Raw genomic sequence first — 26,152 nt, forward strand, 5'->3', positions numbered from 1 at the left:
AAAAACAATCAAACCTATCGCAATCTGTTGGTTGAGAGACGAGGCGACTTTGCAGAGCATTTCTGTGCGAATCCTGAGATTTCTGAAGCTGTTGGAGGATTTCTCAGAGAAAAAGACTTATTTTAAAGAGCACAATTTCTCTAATCATCTTTATTTTAGTTATTTTTCTGATTATTTTTTTAAATACAATTTTGTTGCTGTTTTTTCATTCCTTCTTCTTCTTCTTCTTCTTTACTTTGTTTTACATTTATTTTCATATTTGTCTGTTTTTGTCTGTTTTATTGCAGGTTGGAGGAGATTGTCCATGTCCCACATGGGTGAAGAAAGAGGAGGTGAGTGTTTTTAATCTTTCATTTGTTTGTCATTGTTTATCACTGTATGATGCTGTATGGTGTTTGACTAATATGAAAAGGATTACAGAAGTTAACAAAAAAGATTCATTAAAAATGTTTTGATATACAGAAGATACACGGGACGGCACCACTGAGCTTCCTGGTTTTTTGGCTCCTGTGCCTTCACATTTGGCTGATTCTGCATCCACAGACCAGAGGAACAGCAAGAGGAAAAGGCAGAGCAGCAGCCAGCAAACACTGTCCACCTCGTCCAGCAGACCAGCCAAACGCTCTCGCAGAGGTCAGCACAGCTCATCTTCTAGATCTTATGGCTCAGAAATGAAATGATTTGTCATTGAAGAGACCCCAGCATGTTTTCTCTTTCTCTCTTCATTTCTTGTGCTCTTCTGTGTTGCAGACTTGTACCAGAAGGGCCCGTTGCTGGGACGAGGTGGATTCGGCTCTGTGTTTGCTGGGATGCGCAGGTCTGATGGACTGCCAGTAAGAGATTTTCTTCCCTCCTTTGTTCAGACATGCTTTAGAAATGTTGCTGTCAGTAAATGTCATGTGTCACAATCAGGCAGGTGTGATTTACTCTGCTTTTCCTGTCTGCAGGTGGCCATCAAGTACGTGTCGAAGGACCGGACCCCCGAGCGACTGAAAGTTGTATGTTTTGATGTGAATCTGTTGTGTTTGCTGTGTTTGATTGAGTTCTGGATATAATGGAGGGTTTGTTCTGCAGGATGGTCAGGGTCGGCTGCCGCTGGAGGTGGCATTGATGACCCGTGTCACATCAGCTCCTGCCTGCCCCAGTGTCCTGCAGCTGCTGGACTGGTTTGACCGTCCCAGGCGCTACATCCTGATCCTGGAGCGACTGGATCCTTGCCAAGATCTCCAGAGCTTCTGTGAGGAGAACGGCTGTCTGGATGAGCGTCTTGCAAAGAAAGTGCTGGTGCAGCTGATTGCCGCCCTAAAACACTGCGAGAGCCGCGGCGTCCTGCACCGGGACGTCAAACCAGAAAACCTCCTGATCTCCACAGAGTCCCAGGACATCAAGCTGCTGGACTTCGGCTGTGGAGATCTGCTGAAGCGCTCGGCCTACAAATACTTTGCAGGTGAGTTTGAGTTACAGAAGGAAACGTTCTGTTGATGTTTGTGAACTTCTGCTGATCCACTAAAGGGAATTTGTCTGTACTGGAGCATGTTGAGCAGATGTTTGTGGTCTTCTTATGTCTCTCAGGCACTCCTGCATACGCTCCTCCTGAGTGGTTTCGTAGACATCGCTACCATGCGACTCCAGCTACAGTCTGGTCAGTAGGAGTGACGCTCTACAACATCCTGTGTGACCGTTTCCCATTCAGAGGCGCACAGAGGGTCACGTCCAGAAGCAGACTGACCTTCCCTAGGAGCTTGTCAACAGGTAAGAGATTCAGACACATTCAGAGATAGCCTGGTAAGCGAGCAGAAGTGTGTTGTTGTGTGTTTCTGAAGACGGTGTTGTGTGTAACAGAGTGCCGTCAGCTGATTCGCTGGTGTCTCAGTGCAGCACCGGCTGATCGGCCCAGTTTAGATGACATTGAGAGCCATCCCTGGTTGCACTGCACAGGTGGCCAGTGACATTACACTTATCTGAATCCAGCAGTCATGGCTTGGGTTGCATTGTCAGGTTCAGTGTAGATAAACGCTGTCAATGATTTGTAGAAGGAGAGCAGGAGGGGCAGAGGAACTGAGGAGAACAGATCCTGATCCTGAGCTTCCTCTGCTGCATCTGTGAGCCTCTGTGTGAAGCTGTACGAGCTGAAGACACACACACACACACACACACACACACACACACACACACACACACACACACACACACACACACACACACACAAGCTAGTCTACAGTAGACAAATGTACAGTTTCTTGACCACTTAGAGAAAAACGGGGACAGATGTTAAATAAATCATGAACAATAAAGTTATTTTATTCGCAATTACAGCAGTTGTTTTTTTCTTTACTGGTTTCACTAAAATGTAAATGTTCAAACCTAGGGCAGCACAGTGACTCAGTGGTTTGCACTGTAACCTCACAGCAAGGTTCACTGTGTAAAACATATGCTGGATATTTTGGCGGTTCATTCCCCTGTGGCGAACCCTGATGAATAAAGGGACTAAGCTGAAGGAAAATTGATGAATGAACACAGACACTGGAGGAATTAGGAGACTCTGTTCAGTCAGATATGATCATGCTGTCTGTAGTGTGCTGAACTAACTAGACCAAACCTTTATTTGCAAAATTTGATGTCTGAATTTAAAACATAAAAATCTAAACTAGCCGAATTGTTTTACTTAAACACAGATCTGTCGATAATAAACTCAGTAAATGTCCATACACGCATGCTGATATTTAACAAATGTTTTTTATTTTGAGTGATCTTCAATTTTAGGTAAAAAACAAAAGTTTCTATGAGAATTTGAAATGAACAATATTGTGTTTTTGTGGACATGGAACTACAAAATTTCAACATTGAAGCGTGCTGAATAGTTTTTTGATATAATCTTCAATTCAAAGTTAGAAAAAATACAAATACTAAACTTCTTACGAGAATTTAAAGTAAACACTACTGTGTTTTTCTTCTTTGTGCACATCAAATTGCAAATTATCCCAATATAGTGCAATAAATCTCTTTTTAGGACGATCTTCAGTTTCAAGTTAGAATACAATTATAATTTTGAAAATAATTTAAAATGTACATATTGTTTTTTCATGTGTAGGTCAAAGTTTCAACAGCTCAATCATTTTAAAAAGCATGTGCTCAAACTAAAAGAAGTAAAAAAGTGCTTTTGTGGTGCAGGGTCACGTCTCTCCTCAGTAAGTGATCATAGACAACACAAGGGGGCAATGTTCAGCACAGAGAATCACAATTTAACTAAAACGTATAAGACTGCGTGTTTTTCATCATCTCAACAGTTTGTCTAATGAAACACACAATAATTTAACATTTATTTTAACAAATACAGCTCATAGTGTTAATAACATTGTTTACTCTACACTTTTTACTGTGATCATGATGATTGTTTGTTATGAGCAGGGCCGGATTCAGTGATTTTGGGGCCCTAAGCAATTCGAGTCATGAGACCCAGAAGTCCTACAGTAATAAGCACTTTTCATATTTGCTTATTTATTTAGCTGTCTTTATCTTATAGCACTCTGTCTTGCTTTCTATATTTTTATCTGAACACAATCTCTACATTTTAAAAGATTTAATTTTCATCTGATTTGACTGCTGGACTGATCCATGATTGGGGTGGGGGGACACAATTGCACACATACTGATTAAGGTAAAATGTATTTGTTAGAGCCTTATCCTGCAAAATATGACAGGAAATGACATTATTAGTGTTTATTGTCTGCCTCCAGACTTCCTTGGGGCCCTAAGCGACTGCTTAGTTAGCTTATTGATTTAATCCGCCCTGATTATGCACTGTAAACCCTGCTGTAGTCATTATTAAAGATATTAAGTTAATATAACTTGATATTATTTAAAATACCAAGTTTTGGCATCAAAGGTGTGTTTAACTTACTCATTAGGCAGCAACAAACTTTTAATTCTTATTGTAAGTTCTCTGAACTTAACATTTAAATTTCTTTAAATGATTCACTATGTCATTTAAAATGATTGGTTGTGCTTGAGATTCTGCCTTGACAACCGCACTGATTGATCAATATATGTTATTTGACTCAACGTGGTCATTTTGCTTGTGATGCTGAATTCTCCTGAAGCGCAGCAGGACAGAGGCACTACCTGAACCCATCTGACGAAAAGAGAAAAGTTAAATTAGTCAGTAGATATTTAAATGCTGATATATTTTTTTCTTAATTGATATACACGCTGGGGCAACACAGTGACTCCGTGGTTAGCATTGTCGCCTCACAGTAAGAAGGTCGCTGGTTCGAGTCCTGGCTGGGCCAGTTGGCATTTCTGTGTGGAGTTTGCATGTTCTCCCCTCGTTCACGTTAGTTTCCTCCAGGTGCTCCAGTTTCCCCCATAAGTCCAAGGACATGCGCTATAGGTGAATTGGGTAAGCTAAATTGTCCGTATGTGTGTATGTCCTGGTCCTCCAGGTTGAGGGTTGATCGTTGGGCTAACAACCCACCTCGTAAACATATTCAAGTATAAATCACTGGCACAGAAAACAAACAAAACCTACGTGAGACCAAGAGACTTTATTAAAAGAAAAATCAAGAAATTAAGTCATACAATGCGTCAATCAGCAGCAATCATCACTTAAAGATTGTAGTCAGTTCTTGTTTTCTAAGACCTTAAATAAATGATTATCTTTGCACAACGGAGGATCTATTTTGTATATGGTGACATAACCTGTTATATGATGTTATACTGGATAAAGACTGCCAAGGGTGTCAAGACATTCAGAATAACAATATTTTAGACTCAGAAGAATATAGACATGATTATACAATTATAAGTCACTGGAGCAAAATTAACTGTCTTTAGAAATAGAAATGACAGAAGCAAATACATATTCATTTTTTACCTTCATAAGTATCCTTGCAATGACGTGAAAATGAGATCGCAATGAAAAAAAGAGATTTTATGTCATATTATTAATCACATAAAATCTTACAGCAGTCAACACTGAAATCCATACATAATACATTACGTTTGAATGAATCCCATTTCTGTGATATAAATAATAAACATTCTGAACAGAGTACTGTAACATTGAGCAAATACAGCAGAGATACAATAGAACTCACAATGTAGTCACTATCTATTAAAACCAAGTTTGGAAAAAAAAGAACTTGAGTATATTTATTATTTATTATTATTCAAATTTAACAGCAAATGACTTGTTAAAAAGTCACAACATTACATTCAAATCAGCTTCTGTTACTTGCTGCTTTACTTTAATCACAGTTGCGTTGCCCAAAAGGGTCAGTTCTTAAATAATTAAATTAATCTTTCTTAAGTATGTCTGGACGAATGTGACACCGTCACACTTTCAGATCCAAGTCACTGCAGCACATCACGGTAATAAACAAAGATGTAAACAAAGTACATTGCTTTATGAACTATTACAATTACTTGAAGCACAGTCAACATCAATGAAGTCGAGCCAAGTAAAAATGTCAAAGATTAAACAATCAGGCCCTTCTGAAGGCTGAAATAAATCATTAAACACTGACTATCATCTGGTTTGTAATCAACAACCATTTTCAGACCAAAGAATATCATGCGCTGAATGAAACAAACTGTGTTACAAAGAATAAATCAAGAATAAATGTCAACTCCTGGTAGGTGGAGATTTTAATTTTGTTTTAGACAATATACTAGAAAGATCTTCAACGACACCAGTGCCCCTTTCTAAAGCAGCTAAATCTACTACAACATTTATGAAAGATCTGAATTTAGTGGAAAGAGACTACTCTTTTTATTCGCATCCCCATAATACACACACTCGTATAGATTATTTCTTGTTGCCCTCTCAACTTCTATACAGAGTGCTAGATGTTGAATATCTCCCTCGATTACTGAGTGATCATTCTCCCCTTGTAATGTCACTGTCCATTCCAGAAAAAACAAAAGGAACTTACAGGTGGAGACTAAACCCTACTCTTTTTAAACAACCTGAATTTCATAAATTCATAAGGGAACAAATTGATATTTTTACTGCAACAAATAAACCCTCATGCTCCAATAGTTTTATATTATGGGACACTTTAAAAGCTTATCTTAGAGGTCAAAAAGTTTCCTACATTAAGGGGCTGTTAAAAAACAAAAAATCCAAATTAAGTACTTTAGAAGTTGAAAAACTAGTACTTGAAAAATTGTACCACAAGTCGCAAACAAAGGATATTTATAAAGAATTACTAAACAAAAAGATTGAATACAATAAATTGAACACCTACCAAGCAGAGAAAGCTATTATTTACTCTAATCAACGTTATTACGAACTCGGTGAGAAAGCTTAGAATGTCTTGGCCTGGCAATTAAAATGAGAGGAACAGAAACGAACAATAAATGTTATTAAAACTGGTAACAAGGAAACATGAAACCCGGTAGAAATTAATGATGTATTTAAGCAATATTTCACAGAATTATATACCTCTCAATCATGTATAGATCATTACAAATGAAAGCTTTTCTCTCCTCAGTCCATTTACCATATCTCTCAGAGGAAGACAGATCTAGTCTGGATCAGCCTTTTTCTACTTCTGAACTGATTGAAGCTATTAATCTATTGTCTAATAATAAATCAAGAGGTGAAGATGGTTTTCCATTAGAATTCTATAAAGAGTTTAAAGATTTGCTTGTGCCATATTTAATGGAAGTTCTTAATCAGGCTAAGGTGGAAAAAAGTTTTCCAGACTCCTTTTCAAATGCTATAATTTCAGTAATACTCAAAAAAGACAAGGATCCAAATAACTGTGCCTCCTACAGACCAATCTCACTCCTCAATGTAGATTATAAAATAGTCACTAAAATGGTAGCTAAAAGATTAGAAACTCGACTTCCTCAATTGATTAATCCAGATCAAACTGGTTTTGTAGTTGGGAGATTAGGCGCAAATAATCTGAGGAGAGTTTTTAACATTATTCACACTGCTAAAGAAAAACATATACCAGGGATAGTCGCCTCTCTCGATGCCGAAAAGGCTTTTGAGTGGTCATACTTATTTGAAGTACTAAAAAAATTTGGATTTGGAACTGTATACATAGAGCTAATTCAATCACTTTATAAATCCCCAAAAGCTAAAATTATTACAAATGGTATTATTTCTTCTTCAATACCTTTGTATAGAGGATGTAGACAAGGTTGCCCCATCAGCCCAGCTCTCTTTGCCCTTGCGATCGAACCTCTAGCTGAGGCTATTAGATGTGTCCCCAACATAAAAGGCTTTAAAACTGGCCCTGAAATACAAAAAATATCTTTGTTCGCCGATGATATTCTTTTGTTTCTTACTGACCCTGTAGACTAATTTACAGAATGTATTACAGTCATATAGTACTTTTTCTGGATACAAAGTTAACATTGATAAAAGTGAAATTTTGCCATTATCAGGTTTTGATTATACTTCATTAAATACCTTTTCTTTTAAATGCTCACCTGCTGGCATTAAGTATTTGGGTATACATGTAGACGGCAACCTAAAAAATCTCTATAAATTTAATTTGGCTAATCTTTTAGAAAAAACTGGCAGAGACTTAACAAATTGGATGGATTTACCACTCACATTGTCTGGTAGAATTGATGCAGTTAAAATGAATGTTTTGCCCAGGTTCTTATATGTATTTCATTCTTCCAATATCAATACCTAAATCCTTTTTGACTTCTCATAATGCACTAGTGAGATCATTTATTTGCTATCGGAAAACCCCAAGGGTTGGTCTTGACAAACTGGCTTTAGACTACAGCAAAGGAGGACTTAGACTCCCCAATTTTAAGATGTATTATTGGGCAGCCCAATCCAGGTATCTGGCACAGATGTCCGCTGAAACCCCCTACCCGTCATGGCTTAATATGGAGACATTTGAGATGAAAGAGGACTGTCCCACTAATATACTATTAAGGGTCAAATTAAAAAAATATCCCAAGATACCCAATTTAACTGCTATGGAGGAACTTGTTTTCTCTGATAAACCATTACATAAAACAATTTCTAGAATATATGATGCTTTGATGCTTAGACAACCTTTGACTGACCCAGATAAGTCTAAAACTAGATGGGAACAGGATTTGGGGATAACACTAGAAAATGACCTGTGGGGTCAGCTATGTAGAGATGGGGTAACCTCAACTTTGAATTCCAGATTTAGACTAATCCAGTTTAATTTCTTACACCAGCTTTATTATACTCCATCCAGATTACACAAATTTAAAAACAGTATTTCTCCTCTCTGCTTCAGATGTGGTATAGAAGAAGCTACATTTTTGCATTCTAGGCTGTGCCCTAAAGTGAAAGTGTTGTGGGTACAAGTATGTAATATTATATCACAGATTCATGCAATTGATTTTCCATTGGATCCAGAGATATGTTTATTGGGTAATTACACAAATTCTAACCTCCAGCATAATTATGCTATTAAACTTACCGAAATGTTGCTGACAATAGCTAAAAAATGCATTGCTTTAAAATAGAAAACAGACATTTATGTACCAATTGGACTGTGGATGTCAGAAGTTTGCAACTGTATACCATTGGAGAAGATCACATATTCTTTGAGAGATTTATTTAATTTAATTTTACTCATTTATTTAATATACGGTGTATGTTTTAATTTAGTTTGTTTGCTGTTTTGTTTTGATGTTCTGTATTGTTAATTGTTGAAAAAGCTAAATAAAAATATATAATCGAAAAAAGAATAAATGTCACCTTCAAATGTAAAGAATCATTTTGTTTCCTATAAAAAGCGATTAGTTACTTTAATGAAGGGATCAAAACCGCTGCCTTAAAAGTGACCAATTGACTTCACTTAAAAATATAAGGACCTATTAAGTTGACTTAACTTACCTTTTTATAGTCAACTAATTGCTTTTTACAGCGTAATTAAAATGAGATATTATTTTCTCAAAATCACAACATTTATGACTGCCCGTTTCGCCACTTACAAATTTAAAATGAAGCATATTTTCATACAATTTATTGCTCACATTACATGTATGATAACTTAAATACATTTGAATATACTGTATAATATGAATAAAACAATTAGTTTGAAATAAATTAGAGTAATAACTGCTAGACATTCAGCATGCTAAGTTTCTGTGCTATAACTCTAAACTAGATTTAATTAAGAATTATTCTTTCCTGCAACTGCATTTTCAAAAAAATAAAAATCTTATCCTGGCAATACTGACCACCACCAAATTCAACCACACTGCTAAGAAAAAAAAACTGCTGCTGCCACTACTGCTATGCTAACTACTAACACTACTACTACTACTACAGATAATAATAATTTGCCTGAAAACAATCAGTATAGAATTAATTTTTAAGACAAGATAGAAACATTGGTTTAGTGAGGATCATTAAAAAGTGAGCTTTAGCTTTAAAAATAAATTAAATCTATAATAAATTTTTTTTTTGTAATTTTACTTCATTTATTCATCAATTAAATTCAGCCTTGGTATCTATAACACTTTTATTTAAACTTTTGTATTCCTTTACGTTTGATTACAGTATTTTAAAAAATATATATATATTAAATACATTTTATACACATCTGTGTTTAGCATTTATTCTGTTGCTTGCTTTGAATCTCACCTGGCGTTTATAAGATACTGTGCCAGGCTGATGTTGGCAGGTGTTCCAGTAATGGTGATCTGGCGGTCTGATGACGCCTCCATGGCATTAGCAATTTTGATCTGAGCCCCAGACATCTGACGGATTTCATTAATTTTGGTGCCCTGACGTCCAATTATACAGCCTATTAGCTGAAAATATAAAGTAGACAGATTAAAATGAGTTCAAGGCCTGTTCTTTACATTCTTCTTTGATTAGGGGTATAACGATACATCATAATGTGAAACTGTGAAATATAAATGTGCTGATGTGCATCGCTTATGTAAACGATAGGACTTGCAATACTGAACTTGTTTTTTTTGCAGTACTTGACTTATTGTATAAGGTATATTTCACCCAAAAGTGTCAATTCTGTTTTCCTGTATTACGCTGATAATGCTGTTTCATGGCCGCGAAATCACACGTTTGTTTTCCACAGAGATATTACAGATGATACATTTGTAAATAATGTTCACTTTGTTGCACAGAGAAAGATTCCTTTGCTTCATAAGACCTCAGTGCATCGTCAGGACTTGAGTGTATCGTTACACCCCTATCTATGATACAGTTTCCCCAAAAACTGCCTCTCAAAGTTCATGAGTACTGGCCTGTGAACTGGCATCCACACCTATTAACAGAACAAATGCAGGAGAACTGAGAAATACAGAGAACATTGAACACAACATTAAGCATGGTTAAACTGTGCAACTGTCCAAATCTGTTATAAAACTCTAATTCACATTTAACTTTTTATTCACTTTTATTTACTGATTGTTCTTATTATAAACAGGTTCATGTTAAATTCTGTTATTAATTTTAGGTTTTTGTTGCATGTCTCAGGGATGTCAATGGGAAGCACCAAGGAATATCATGCAGCTCACACTCCTAGGAAAGTGCCAACTTCACCCTAAAGTACTCCAGCTGATATGGGGGTGTTTTGGAGAAACTCGGGTTTACCTGTTTGCTTTAGCCAAGACCGGCCACTGCTCCGCTCAGCACAGATGCACTGGCTCACTGCTGGCTTCGGACATGTGTATCAGGCAAGTTTGCGTTTCCCTAGTGAGTCTTCTTGTACAGACCCTGGGCAAGGTCAGGGAGGACGAGGAGCAGATCTTGCTGGTTGCACCACACTGGCCCACCCAGACCTGGTTTCCAGAACTCACACTCCTCGGGACAGACCCTCCCTGACAGATTCTCCTGAGGAAGGACCTTCTTTCTCAAGGAGGTTTTCTATCTGGCACTTACGTCCAGATCAGAAAAAGGAGAAGGTAGTTGGAATTTTTATATATTTAAAGAAGGCATTTGATACAATAAATGATAATATATTGGTAAACAAATGATAAAGGTTTGGTATTAGAGAAGTAGCCTTGGACTGAATAAGCAGTTATTTAAAAAATAGGCAACAGTTTGTGGAAATTGGCAACCATAAATCTTCATATCTAAATGTAAAGTGTGGCATAGCACAAGGATCAGTTTTAGGTCCAATATTGTTTATAATTCACATGAATGATCTGTGTAAGATATCAGAGTTGTTTAAGTTTATATTATTTGCAGATGATAAAAGTATCTTTTGTTCTGGGGATAATTTACTAAAACTTATGGAGTTGATTAAAACAGAAATTAATTAATTAAAATGATGGTTTGACTTAAACAAATTGTCATTAAATATAAGTAAAACAAAGGTTATGTTATTTGGGAAATTAAAAAGTAATCATAATACAGGGCTTGAAATTGCCACTATTTTGGTCGCATTTGCGCCCGAGATTTAATCTATGCGACCTCATAATATATTTGGGAGCATTTGTGCGACTGCATATAGTGGCTGTAGTGCGACCTGTTCAGATTTTTTCTAAAAACGTGCTGAATCGCTCTTCCCTGCTGCTATATTGGTTAATATTAGCTGTCAATCACTCAAGGCTTTCCGCTGTCAGATGACGGAGCTTTTGTTACTGCGGGAAATGCAAACAGCTGAAGAGTGAAAAGTAGCCTACACACAGATTTGCAAACCCCACCTAAAGTTACAACGTAATGGCGCCGATGACAGCGATCATGACATGTGGTGAATGTTGATCAGTGTTTTCGGAGAAGGTGCCTGCAGCTCGATGCGTTGCATTCACTGCGTGTTCAGCGCAAATGTCCACTAAATGTGAAATCTAACACTGTACACATCATCGACAAAGAAGCTCGCCTTTGCTAAGTTTAAACTGAATCTGCGGCTCATAACAAAGAGCAGTATTGTGCTGGTGATCATCACGAGAATCCTGCTCTGCCTGCTTATAAATTGGTGCGCTGACTCGCCTGCTTTCCACAAACAGAAGAAAGAAAATCAGCTCATAACAAGACTGAGCATTTAAAATGACACAAACCCAGATCAAAACCTTTAAAGAGTGATAGAAGTGAGACTTTTATTACTTTCTTTTGTCCATTCTTTCTTGAGATGTGTTTTGTTATTTAGTTACTAACTAAAAACAGTTTTGCAGCTTTCAGCCTTGAATTAAATGATTTATTATAATCTTTTGTTTGTTTTGTAGCAGAAATATTATTTATTAGATAAAAACAATAGTGCAAAATAAATATTTCTTACTGCAATGCTTCATTTTAGTTTGATGCAAACCATAAATTTATTTATAAACTTGCATTCAAGCACATTCAGGGCAGCACGATCATGAGAGATGTAATTCATTGTTAGTATTATTGTCATCATTAATATTTAATAATGATTAGACGTACATTTTGGAATTATTGCACACAAATATCCATAAGTCATCTCAGCATTATTAGATTGTTGTTTCTGGTTTTTGTTAGTCCTAATTGATGTTGTTTTCAAATACAATCAATCCCTTAAAATACAAAAAAGTCATTAGACTGATGGAAAATGTGGGCTATTTGGAACATACAAATCCTTTATTTTTTAAATGAAAGATACTCAAGTTCAAAGATTTGGTTCAATTTAAAACAGCACAATTTATGTTTAAAGCTAGGAATGAATTACTTATAAAATGCATGCAAAAGTTATTTGAAGAAAGACAAGGGGGATATAATCTGAGAGAAGAACTAAGGTTTAGGAGGTTGAAAACAAGGACAACTTTAACAAGTTTGTGTATGTCTGTCTGTGATGTGAAATTATGGAACAGTCTAGATCAGACTCCCAAACAATGTCAGGATAATAATCAATTGAAAAGTTGTATAAATGTATATTATTAAAGGAATATAATGATGAAGGTGATTGAAAAAGGATAAAACGAGAAAGGTATGATGAAGTTTTAATTAATGGCTATTTGCAGTGTTTTTTTTTCCTTTGGGTCTGTTACAAAATGTAAAGGTACAAATGGAATCAAACATATAATTTGTCAAAGATGCCAAAAGGATAAAATATATTTTATGAAAAAGAAGAGATCAGTAAAAGAAGAAATCAGTTTAAGTAATAGACGAATGATGTGTGTGGTGATGGGTGGGAAAATAATAAGCTTGTGCTTCATCCTACTCCATTTTTGACCATGTTGAAATGTATTTTTTGTTAATGATGTTTTATGTGTGATATTTCTGTTTGAAAATAAATAAATCAAATCAAATCTCTGAAACCTTCATGTGTGATCTATAGACATGACATAGAAACCTTAAGTGACCTGCCAGCATCGGTAGCTGACATCTTATGACCTTTTGGGATCACTCTGTGGTCCTCTGCGCACTGCAAAGAGAGCCGCTTGATTCAGTATCTTTAAGTTTTCTTTTCTTGAAGACAGCTCTGCTCATCACACTGGCTTCTATCAACAGAGTCCAGGACCTGGAGGCATTTTCTGTCAGCAAATCATGCTTGGAATTTGGGCCAGCTAACTCTCACATAGTCTTGAGACTCTGGCCTGGCTATGTGCCCAAGGTTCCTACCACTCCATTTCCAGATCAGGTGTTGGGACTTCAAGCATTGACCCTGGAGGAGGTATACACAACCCCTCCATTGCTGTGATGAGGTCGCACACTGCGTGTTTACGTGGCCCAAACAGAGTATTCTCTAGTCTGTTTTTATTTTTTATTATTATTTTTTTTTTTTGCTTTTTGTCTGTTTTGTCAGTCGGCAGAAGGAAAGTGTCACATCCAAGCAGAGGCTGGCACACTGGGTTGTGGATGCCATCTCCCTTGTGTATCATACCCAAGGCAAAGTGTGTCCTCAGGGATAAGGGCACATTCAACTAGAAGTCCCGCCTCCTCCTGGGCATGAGCACGCAAAGCCTCTCTAGTAGACAACTGTAGAGCTGCGGCTGGGCAACACCTAAAACATTTGTGAGATGATTTGAAATAATTTGAAATAATTTTAATTTTTTCACATTGTCATTATGGGGTATTGTGTGAAGAATTTAGAGGTAATAAATGAATTTGACTCATTTTGAATTAAGGTTTGGTTAAAGTGAAGCGCTTTGAAAACTTTCCAGATGCTCTGACTGTACTGATACTTTACATTTGTCCATGACAGGGTTGACACAATGTGAGGTTTGTTTACTGTTTTTCTACTTTCAGATTATTTGTAAAAAGTGCAGGAGCTTGACCAACATTCATTTCGTACAGTCTAAGGTCTAATTAATACAACAACTGTGGTTAAATCAAAACTCTCAAACAATTTAGTTTTATCATTTTGATGTCTCGAAGGCACTTTATAGTGAGAATGACCCTCATACAATTATATATATCCGGGTGAGTAATATGTAAGGTGGAGTAAAATGTCATGTGTAGTTAAAGGTATGTAAGTGTGTGTATTTACCACCACCTACTGGAAGTTTTAGATTCTTATTTTGAAGGTTATTTTCATTTTAAAACATCTTTTTGTCATAAATGCAGTAAAGTACAATTAGCTGAATTGTTTTTACACATATAAAATAAACTTGTCATCATTTACACATTTTGTGCCATTTAAATCAATTTCTTTCTATTGTAGATTATTTTGTGTGTTTACTTGCTTCTTTTCACATTTAACACAATGATGAATTGAAAATTTTTCACTTTTTCGAGTCAATTTTATAACATTAAACATGGAATTTTCTCAATAATTTGCATTAATTTAATTCAGGATAACCAATAACTTTATAGTGGTCACTTCTTTTTATTTTTCCTCAGGATCGTAAGTTTTACATGTTTGATTTAATAATTTAAATAATCCTTTCAATGTGTTTTAGTGAAAGTAGACTCAGCCATTTCACTGAAAACTTTTTTTTTTTATTAAAATATTTTTTAAATGAAGGTTATTAATAAATATTTGACCTATAAATATTTAATTCTGAATGTCTTCAAGACTTATTTCGTGTTATTCTATGTGTGAGTGTGTGTGTGTGTTATATTTATTCCAGAGAAGAGCTTACAGTAGCTTGGTCCATCTGTAACTCCGGTCATTTTGAAGTTTCTTCCGGTCATTCAGGCAACATCTTCTTTCTGGGCGTCAGGCCAATCTTCTGCTGTCCAGAATCAGGTGGTTTGTCTTGGTTGGGCATCTCAGCTGAGACCTCTCCACAATGGGTGACCCCACAGTAGCTGTGAAGTACCAGTGGCGTGAACCATTTGGGTGAACTCATTTTTTAAATGTGACCTTAAGATTTTTTTTTTTGAAGTTTTTTGTTTACAGTTTTGACTTTGATACTGACTGATCTAATGTTTATGCACAAATATATTAAAATAAAGCATTCTGCAGAAAACATTCATTTAAGAGAGATCTTTGAGGAGTGTGTTTATGCATATATATGCTTCAGTGTGAGAAAAGCTGGTCTGCTTACATGACCATTGCCAGGTCTGGGCGGTTTTATTATTAATGTAATATTAAATTAAATTGTTAATATTAGTTAATGTCCTGTGAGTTCACATGAATTAACAATAAAACTTTATTTACATTAACTATGTTAACAAATAATAAATACTGTAATAAATGTATTAGATCTTACCAGGTTTGACTTTTTTACAGTGGAATACTGGCAACAGTGTTAGTCACTGTAACAGAGCAGTAGCGGAAACTAACTGGAAACTGCTTACTGTTAATTACTGTACTGTAGTTCTGTACTCACAGCATAATCACTACTGCACACACATTAATGGTAAATCATATATACAGTAGTTATTGTAGTTTGACTCAAATTAATCAGTTTTCTGAACTGTTATAAAAAAATAAAAAGCAAATCAATTCTTCAGTCAAATGTATTTTATTGTTTTGGCAGCAAACAAACATACAACAGAAAATGTCTGACAAAATTAAACAAATCAGCAGGTATGAAGACATTTTCTATTTACAATGAAACAAAAAGGTTCAATAATGAACAACACATGCAGTGTATATACAGTAGGACTTGTGTGTTGAAGTAGGGGGGGAACTCCAGGAACTGAGTTTGACATCGGTGGTTACAGTGTTGGGGGTAACGCATTACAAGTTACACAAGTTGTAAGGCTTAAAACTTACGCTGCTATTCTGTACCAATAATCGGAAACAGAAAGCAGTTGAAGGATGGCGTGTTTAAGTCCGTATTTATCTGACTCCATTGTAATTAATCTGACTCCATTAAAGTTGTTATCATCATTGATAAAGAGAAAGAATCTCTACGTCTTAAAGCAGGCAAAGTTGTTTTTTAAGTTACATGTTTAAATATACAGACATTAGAATGAAACAAACTAACATACTGTATAAAGAAATTAGCTGTAACATATGCACTGCTGAGCAACAAAGACAGTGAAATTGCCTTTGTTAGCATATGAGGCTACGCACCAGTGTGCGGGAGATGCAGAGTAAAAGCCATTCTCCCAGATCAACAGTTACCTTTCCCTATTATACCCTGAGCAAAGCATTGTCAAACATGAGTGAAAACCAACCCCCAAAACCAGCTGAACATGAGAACAAAGTTAAAGAGATGAAGTGGGGGAGAAGAACATTAACATACTCTCCTCAGGCCATGACCCAACAATAGAAAATATATTGTAGATTGAAATACAATTAATCAATGTCTCTGTTGATTTCATCACTACAACACTGAAGTCATAAACTGTCAAATGACACCAAACATGACAAAGATATCAGAAGGAAGAACACAAGCAGATGAATTGTGTATGGTGAAGAGCACATGGTTACTGTAAGCAAATGGCAGAGATGTGTATCGGAGCTGTGAGGAACTCTGCCTCACCAGGAGGACCCATCCCATGCTTGGAATGTCTCAGTAGTCCTTCATTAGCATATAAGGAAAAATATATAATATTTTCTCAGCTTACAAAGTTATGAAATAATATGACTTTTCTAAGTAACAAGTAACACATTAACAAATTCACAACCTGACAGTGGAGGTGTCACCGACTCGGTCCCAGTCATTCCCCTCGCTGACCAGCAGAGGACACCATCTCCGGACTTCTAACCATTACGTCATCCTTCTCACTCAGATCCCAGCACACCTGTTCTCCATCTCACTAATGACCCACGTACCACATATAAGCAGCTCACACACACACTCCATTGCGAAGTCTTGTTTAGCCCCGGCCTGCATTTCTGAGCGTTCTATCCTGCCTGATCTCCCGTTTACCACTTCAGCCCGTTCCTCGACTCTGCTCTGTCTTCTGCCTGCCCTTGACCTAAAGCCTGATTACACGGACTCTGATTCTCGCTGCCTGCCCCTGACTAAAGCCTGTATTACGGACTCTGAACCACGCTGCCTGCCCTTGACTCAAGCCTGGTAATCACTCTGCCTCTGTTATCTGCTAATCATCGTTGAGTTGTATGTTGTATGTTCGCACAGCCGTGCGAGGTGTTGATGTTTAAGTGTGACTTAATAAATACTGCAAAATGGATCCCTCCGTGTCAGTCTCCCCGTTACAGAAGACTTCGCCCAACACGGATCCCGCAGCCATCCAAGTTTTGTCTCACGAAGTCACCACACAAGCTCAGGTATTGTCAACACACCAACAACAACTAACACACCTAACTCAGTTAACAGATGAACTGGTGAAATCCCTCCAAAACCTGCAAGCTGCTGCCACTGCGCAACCCACCGCCAACTACCCTCCAAGTCCACTTGTTGTTGCACAACCCCCGATGACTTCCGGAGTTCGATTGGCTTTTCCTGACAAGTTCTCAGGTAACCCAGCAAAATGTAAAGGCTTTCTATTGCAATGCAAACTGTTTATCGCCCAACAACCCCATCTGTTTAAGGACGAGAACGGGAAAATTGCTTTTGTGTGCTCACTGCTCACTGGGAAAGCGCTAGACTGGGCCACTGCAGTTTGGCCAGACAGTACCCCGATATTTCCCTCGTTTAATGACTTTCTCAAACGTTTCTGCACTGTGTTCGATCATCCGGAGGGTGGTCGTAACGCTGGCGAGGAGCTATTGTGTATCCAACAGGGAGATCGCTCCGCAGCTGAGTTCGCCCTGCAGTTCCGCACCTTGGCAGTGCAAACTGGCTGGGCTGATGATCCGCTTGTCACGCTCTACAGAAGGGCTCTAAAGCCAGAATTGCAGCGAGAGATGGCATGTCGTGACGATGGGAAGACTCTGGATCAACTAATCGAGCTTTCCATAAGGTTAGACACTCTCCTCCGCACTCGCAATCCGCTCTGCTCAATTGCTTCCAGTCCTGTATCCCCTGAAACCTCCGCTGAACTCATGCAATTGGGTAGAACCCGTCTGAACCCAGAAGAGCGAGAACGACGGAGAAGAAATCACCTGTGCATTTACTGCGGACTTCCAGGTCATACGAAGGTTTTATGTCCCAACAAGCCTCTCCCTAAAACCCTCTCGGTGAGTGCAACCACTATGTTCACTACCACTAATAATGTTGTAAATCTACCTGTCACTTTGAGAAACGATGGAGATGAGATTGAGACTATGGCCATGATCGATTCAGGAGCCGCTGGTAACTTTATTGATTACACGTTTGCCACCACTCACTCCATTCCTTTAACCTCCTGTGATTCCTCCATAGCCATCACTGCTGTAGATGGGCGCCCTTTGGGAGAAGGACGTATAAAATTCCAGACCCTGCCAATCTTGCTTCAAACAGGCTCTCTCCATGAAGAAGAAATTTCCCTTCTTGCCATCAACTCCCCTAAACACTCTGTGATTCTTGGGTTACCATGGCTACAACAGCATGACCCTCAAGTCTCTTGGAGAACTGGTGAGATCATAAAATGGAGCAATCAATGCTTTACCCAATGTCTGCATCCTGTTTCCCCTATCCAGATCAACACAATTAACAAGACCGAAGACTCTGAACTCCAGCATGTTCCTGATGCGTATCACGATCTAACTGAAGCATTCAATAAGCAGAAGGCTACTAAGCTCCCTCCTCATCGTGATAATGACTGTGCCATTGAGCTGCTACCCGGCACCACGCCCCCTCGTGGTCGCATCTTCCCTCTCTCACAACCTGAAACTGAGGCTATGAAGAAGTACATCTCTGAGGAACTAGAGAAAGGATTCATTCGACCATCTACTTCTCCCGCTTCAGCAGGGTTTTTCTTCGTTAAGAAGAAGGATGGCAGCTTACGCCCTTGCATTGATTACCGAGGCTTGAATAAGATCACAGTCAAATACCGCTACCCATTACCATTGGTTCCTGCCGCCCTTGAACAACTCCGATCCGCCCAGTATTTCACTAAGTTGGACCTCCGTAGTGCCTATAACCTCATCCGCATACGACAGGGAGACGAGTGGAAAACCGGGTTCTCTACAATTGACGGCCACTATGAATATCTCGTTATGCCCTTCGGCCTAGCAAACAGTCCTTCCGTGTTCCAGGCATTTGTAAATGAGATATTTAGAGACATGCTCAACAAATGGGTCATAGTATATATTGACGACATCCTGGTCTATTCCAATTCGCTATCTGAGCATATCCAGCACGTTCGGGCAGTGCTCAAACGTCTCATTAAAAACCAGCTGTACGCAAAAAGCTCCAAGTGCGAATTCCACCAGACCTGCATCTCATTCCTTGGCTATATTATCAGTCCAGAAGGCGTGGCCATGGACCAACAAAAGGTTGACTCTGTGACACAATGGCCACAACCCGAAACCATCAGGCAACTACAACGATTCCTGGGCTTTGCTAACTTCTACAGACGCTTCATAAGGAACTTCAGTTCAGTCGCTGCCCCACTGACCGCCATGGTCAAAGCTAATAATGCTCGCCTTAAATGGAACCCGGACGCTGTCCGAGCATTTACCCAGTTAAAGACTCGCTTCTCCAGTGCACCTATTCTGCGTCATCCTGATCCCGAACAACCCTTTGTCGTCGAAATTGACGCATCGAACACTGGAATTGGAGCCATCCTGTCCCAGCGATCCCTAGTGAATAAGAAGCTCCATCCCTGTGCCTTCTATTCTCGCAAGCTTAACTCCGCTGAACGGAACTACGATGTGGGAAACCGAGAACTCCTCGCAATGAAAGCTGCGCTAGAGGAATGGAGACACTGGCTTGAGGGCGCAAAACACCCTTTCATCGTCATCACTGATCACAAGAACCTAGAATACATCCGGTCTTGTAAACGTCTGAATCCTAGACAGGCAAGATGGGCGCTGTTTTTCACCCGATTTGACTTCCAAGTCACCTATATCCCTGGTTCGAAAAACATCAAAGCAGATGCTCTGTCCCGCCTCTCAGACGATGAGACCTCTGAAATCCCTGACGAGCCCATAATCAAAAGTCCTCAAATTGTCGCTCCCATCCAGTGGGATATAGATCAGGAGATCCTCCAAGCCGCCGAAAATAATCCTTCTCAGCAGCCCTGTCCGGAGAATAAAATCTTTGTTCCCCCGTCGCTTCGAGAAAGACTCATCTCCGAGGTACATGACCACCCCAGTTCCGGTCACCCAGGCAGCACAGCCACTGTGCAAATGATTCAATCCCGCTACTGGTGGTCATCCATACACAAGGATGTAATCAACTTCATTAACAAATGCTCACCCTGTCAGATGGCCAAACACTCCCGTCACCGTCCAGCTGGATTACTCCAACCCCTGGAGGTGCCACATCGCCCCTGGTCACACATCGCTATAGATTTCATCACCGATTTACCCATATCTCAGGGCAAAACCACCATCCTCACCGTAGTGGACCGGTTTTCTAAATCCTGTCGCCTTATCCCCATTTCCAAACTGCCCACAGCCATGGAAACGGCCGAATTACTCTGCGAGTGTGTGTTTCGGTACTATGGTCTCCCCGAAGACATCGTGTCGGATAGAGGTCCCCAGTTTACATCCCGACTCTGGTCAGCATTCTTTAAAAATCTCCAAATCAACGTTAGCCTAACATCCGGCTATCATCCCCAATCCAACGGGCAAACAGAGCGCTTGAACCAAGAAATCGGCAGATTCCTCCGCACATATTGTCATTCGAACCAGAACGAATGGGCCAAATTTTTGATGTGGGCAGAATATGCTCAGAACTCCCTCAGAAAGGCATCTACAGGATTAACCCCATTTCAATGCGTGCTGGGCTTCCAACCTCCGCTCTTTCCCTGGTCCGGTGAGACCTCTGAACGCCCTGCGGTGGATACCTGGTTTAAAAACTGCGAAGAAGTCTGGAACGCAGCTCATACTCACCTCTCTCACGCCATAAGGCGTTTCAAGGAACAAGCCGATCGACACCGACGTCCTGGTCCCATGTATTCCCCAGGACAATGGGTATGGCTTTCCACCCGCGACTTACGCCTCAAGCTGCCCTGCAAGAAACTCAGTCCCAGGTACGTGGGTCCTTTCCAGATAGAAAGACAAATATCTCCTGTTTCGTTCAGACTGACACTCCCTAATCATTTTCGTATTTCCCCAACTTTCCATGTCTCTCTGCTCAAGCCTGCTGCTGGTCCAGCCGAGACGGATAGGGAGGTGGCAGCCGGTGAACAGGGTCTCCCGCCTCTCATGATCGATGGCGAAGAGGCTTACCAGATCCACAAGATCCTGAGATCCAGACGCCGGGGCAGTCAACTCCAATATCTCGTTGATTGGGAGGGGTACGGTCCGGAGGAGAGATCTTGGATTAACCGCAAGGACATCCTCGACACCACACTACTGGAAGAGTTCCACTCACAACATCCGGAGATGCCGGCCCCTCGCCCCCGTGGAAGACCCCGGCGTCGAGAATTGCCTCACTTCAGGAGCCGTTCGTTGGGGGGGGGCTCTGTCACCGACTCGGTCCCAGTCATTCCCCTCGCTGACCAGCAGAGGACACCATCTCCGGACTTCTAACCATTACGTCATCCTTCTCACTCAGATCCCAGCACACCTGTTCTCCATCTCACTAATGACCCACGTACCACATATAAGCAGCTCACACACACACTCCATTGCGAAGTCTTGTTTAGCCCCGGCCTGCATTTCTGAGCGTTCTATCCTGCCTGATCTCCCGTTTACCACTTCAGCCCGTTCCTCGACTCTGCTCTGTCTTCTGCCTGCCCTTGACCTAAAGCCTGATTACACGGACTCTGATTCTCGCTGCCTGCCCCTGACTAAAGCCTGTATTACGGACTCTGAACCACGCTGCCTGCCCTTGACTCAAGCCTGGTAATCACTCTGCCTCTGTTATCAGCTAATCATCGTTGAGTTGTATGTTGTATGTTCGCACAGCCGTGCGAGGTGTTGATGTTTAAGTGTGACTTAATAAATACTGCAAAATGGATCCCTCCGTGTCAGTCTCCCCGTTACAGGAGGTCTGTGTGTGGATGGCTGTACAGTATGAATCCTCTGTTATGATTCCCTGTGAGGATTTCTGTGCACGTTATCTACCTGAGGAGATTAAAATTGAAGGATTTTAATGTTTATAAAATCTGCTTAGTTCCAGAAAGGCACATTACACTGTTTGCATCTGTACATTATGGCAAAACCAATAAAGATGAGTTGTCCAATTAATACATATACTTCAATGAAAGTCATGTAAGAAGTGTGAGGAGATGCTAACTAGCTAATAATGTAGCTTTCAAGTGCACAGTTCAGGATAACAACAATTGGATTTAACACACAGACATTATTTTAGAAACCCTCAAAATATTTAAACACATTTACTCCTTTACACTCATTGTAGATTCTTATTTAGAGCTTAAAACACATCAGACTCTGCATCTGAACTGACAGACAGAGAATAGAGCACACTCAGAAGTAAACAAATCAAACACCTGTGGCTCTCTTAAAGGGCAACACATTTGTGTTTAGAATAAGACGGACAGCCAGTGTATGTGTGTGTTAATGCCTAAACCATTGTTTTCTGTCTAAAAATAAAGGCAACTTTCTATAAATAGCCACATAAAGCATCAGAGTAGATGAGACAGTAGTTTACCATTTATTACCACAGTTACTACCTGTAATGGTTACATAAAGTAAATTACTGTCATTTATTCTTTGCATGACACAATTTCATACAAATCTTGCTGGTTTTACAGTAAAATACTGTTTCCTTTCATTACAGCAGAACACTGGCTATTTTAGAGTTATTTACCGCATAATCTACAGCAAGGGTTAACAGTGTACAATTTAAATAACTGCCACAGAGAAGACATCTAACAATCTATGCCCACCTCCACCCCCTTCCGTTTGGAAGGACATCTATTTTTAAATCATCCATCCATTCAGGAAACACCTAACCTCTAGCCATCAGTGTCCAGTCATTGCTGAGGTGTGTAATTTGTATTTTACTCCACATGCTGCACTCCAGTCTGTAAAGACAAAGACACGACTAACAGAGCTCTACATGTTGCTGGACTCCAGCAATGCACAAGATAATCTCCGGTGTTCTTCAGATAAATCTCCACTGATGCTCTTGTGAGTTTCCTTCTTCTGCCTGTTGTGTGTCCATTACTTGAACACCTGCCAAAGACGAGACATCTAGCTAACTATCTAAGCCCACCACCACCCCCTTCCTCTTGGAAGGACATCTATTTTTCATTCATTTATCCACCTATCTATTCAGTAAAATGACAAACCAGACCATCAGTTTCTAGTCATTGCTGAGGTGTGAGTCCCGTTTCTCCACATGCCCCAGTGTAATCTGACATACAAGACAAAAACAAGACTAACAAAACTCTACATGCTGCTGATCTTCAGCAATAAACAAAGTTTTCTCCAGTGCTCTTCAGATAAATCTTCACTGTTCCCTTGTGACTCTCCTCCTTCTGCTTCACTCCAATCTGCAAAAGACTAAGACAGCACCAACAGAGCCCTAACTGATGGCTGAGCTCCTGCAATGCACATGCTGTTCTCCGGCAATTAAAAAAAAACTCCACTGATGCTCTTGTGAGTCTCTCTCTTCTCCCTGCTGTATGTCCATTACCTACAATAAATAACAGCCACAGAGAAGACATCTAGCTAACAATCCATGTCTACCACTACCCTCTTCTTCTTGGAAGGACATTCATGCCATGCACCTATCCACCTGTTTTTAAAGGACACTCCTGACCATCAGTGTCCAGTCATTGCTGAGGTGTGTGATTCCTATATTTCTCCACAAGCTGCACTCCAGACTGTAAAAGACAAAGACACGACTAACAGAGCTCTACATGCTTGCTGAACTCCTGCAGTGCACTAAATGTTCTCCAGCGTTCCTTAGACAAATCTCCACTGATGCTCTTGTGAGTTTTCTTCTTCTGTCTGTTGTGTGTCCACTACCTGAAAAAGAAACGCCTGCCGCAGAGAATACATCTATCTATCTAAAGCTGAGCTCAGACTACAGAAATTTTAGTTCAATTTATTTTGACCTCCTGAGAATCGGAGATGAAATCTTGTCGAGGACTTTGATCGGTTCCAAATCTCAGTGCAGATTATCTGGTAATGTGAGTCGTTTAAAGATAGAATCTTGCACGTCGCCATCTTGAACACAAATCGCAGCCTCCCTGATCATAAGACATGATTGAAATCCAGGATTTCAAATCGGGCTGATCACAGCAGTTCAAACCTATTCAGTTTTAACAAAGCCATGAGCTGGGGAGAACCATGTTGCTTTCAATAAATAAATAAATATATAATTTTTTGAATAAGCTTCAATCACCTTTTATTATTAGCCAGATTTAACGTTATTCTTATAGCGGTGTGCAGATATTGATGACACGTGTAGCCGGGCACTAGAACGTTGCCAGTTATCTCCAAAACCCAAAATGATTCAACATATTACAGTTTTTCTCAGTGGCTTTGGTGCATTTCTCACAACACTATTTACATTTGCACAACAGTTAATGCATTTCTCAAAACTATTAGTCATTTGTGCACATCATAGTAGCAGTTTCTCATTCCTTTCAACAAATTGTGAATTCTTTTGGACATGTATCAATTGCTTTCATACAACTCTCTGCTGTTTATAAAATTATTATTGGCTTATGTCATGTCAGTCAAAATAAACTAAACTTGTGAATGCTGAAAAGTCATTCCATTTAAAAACTAATAGTCCTTATTTCATTACTTGAGTCATTACATTCAAAAATGTTGAACAAGTTGTCGAAATCTGACAAGCAAATTTTATTAAAACTTTTACATCTTTATTTTCCAGAAAATGTCTTCTAAATTGAACAATTTCATGAATGATTTACAGACGTGTGTATGTTGTAGGTTCAGTTGCAATTTGTACTTAATGTTTGAAAGTTGTGCACAGCACATATTGTTTACAGTTGTGCACAGCTCTGCCCAAAGGGAGTTTATGTTTGTTGTAAATAAGAGTGTATTTATTCTTTTGCACAATGCTGTGAATAAATCAGAATCGCAAAGAGCATCTGCAGTAAAAATGTGAAACATACATATTCAGTGTCTTGTAATCAGATTCCTCACTAAATGCAGTGATGTCTAACTTTACTGTAGTTTTCAAATGGCTGAGCAAATAGTATATAGTGCTGTCTTGAGCATTTTCAGAAAGTGTCACCAAAATCGAACTTTATTACATTGAAAAAAAATAGAGCAAACTGTCATAATGAAAACATGACAAAGCCATTTGACTATCTTGTGAATAAACAATGGTGTCAGGACTTTTCCTCTTGATGACACTGACACTCTCATTGACATCAATACTTGCTTTTGAGGAATGAGCTATCCATTTTGAGAAAGTGACTCACTTTTTCATGTTATCATCTAGGTTTTCCAGTTTGTGCTAATTGTTTTTAGGAATGCATTAACTGTTGTGCAAATGTAAAAAGTGTTGTGAGAAATGCACCAAAGCCACTGAGAAAAACTAAACTGTGTTTTTATACATTTATATATTTATTTTTCTGTGATGAGGATATAATGAGTTCAATAGCCTATAAAATCATTAGGTCAACATCTATATAGCCTAGTCCAGTAAACAATATTTTGATCTATGAGAATAATTTGACAGTAAGTGATAACTGAGGATCAGGGGTGTTGGATTGAGTGAATTATTTTATTTTTCTACACTACTGGGCTTATTAAATGTGTGACAGGTACAATTTCATTTATAAAGAGGCTATAGCAATCTAAAAGCCGAGCTATTGCCAGTCAAACACAGCACAGCCATCGCAGCAAGACGGAGAGATTTCAATTATTGTCATAAATAGTAATATCATTGTGACAGGGTGGCTCAGTGGTTAGCACTG

At 39.1% G+C, this 26,152-nt stretch overlaps 1 protein-coding gene and 1 long non-coding RNA gene across 2 annotated transcripts in view; both read left to right on the forward strand.

Moving 5' to 3' along the window:
- Positions 1 to 26,152, forward strand: part of LOC147843449 (uncharacterized) — a 186,625-nt gene that overhangs the window by 75,109 nt on the left and 85,364 nt on the right. The gene's annotated exons all lie outside the window — the stretch shown is intronic.
- LOC147843453 (serine/threonine-protein kinase pim-3-like) lies at positions 27 to 13,194 on the forward strand. The gene is made up of 9 exons (XM_087257100.1): positions 27 to 64; positions 288 to 332; positions 463 to 633; positions 751 to 833; positions 948 to 998; positions 1,075 to 1,447; positions 1,573 to 1,752; positions 10,463 to 11,329; positions 11,591 to 13,194. The coding sequence occupies exons 2-8, from the start codon at positions 305 to 307 to the stop codon at positions 10,531 to 10,533; spliced, it is 957 nt and encodes a 318-aa protein (XP_087113226.1). The 5' UTR covers positions 27 to 64; positions 288 to 304; the 3' UTR covers positions 10,534 to 11,329; positions 11,591 to 13,194.

This window comes from Danio rerio, chromosome 6 (genome assembly GCF_052040795.2).
Source record: "Danio rerio strain M-AB ecotype USA chromosome 6, GRCz13ab, whole genome shotgun sequence".
Classification (NCBI taxonomy): domain Eukaryota; kingdom Metazoa; phylum Chordata; class Actinopteri; order Cypriniformes; family Danionidae; genus Danio; species Danio rerio.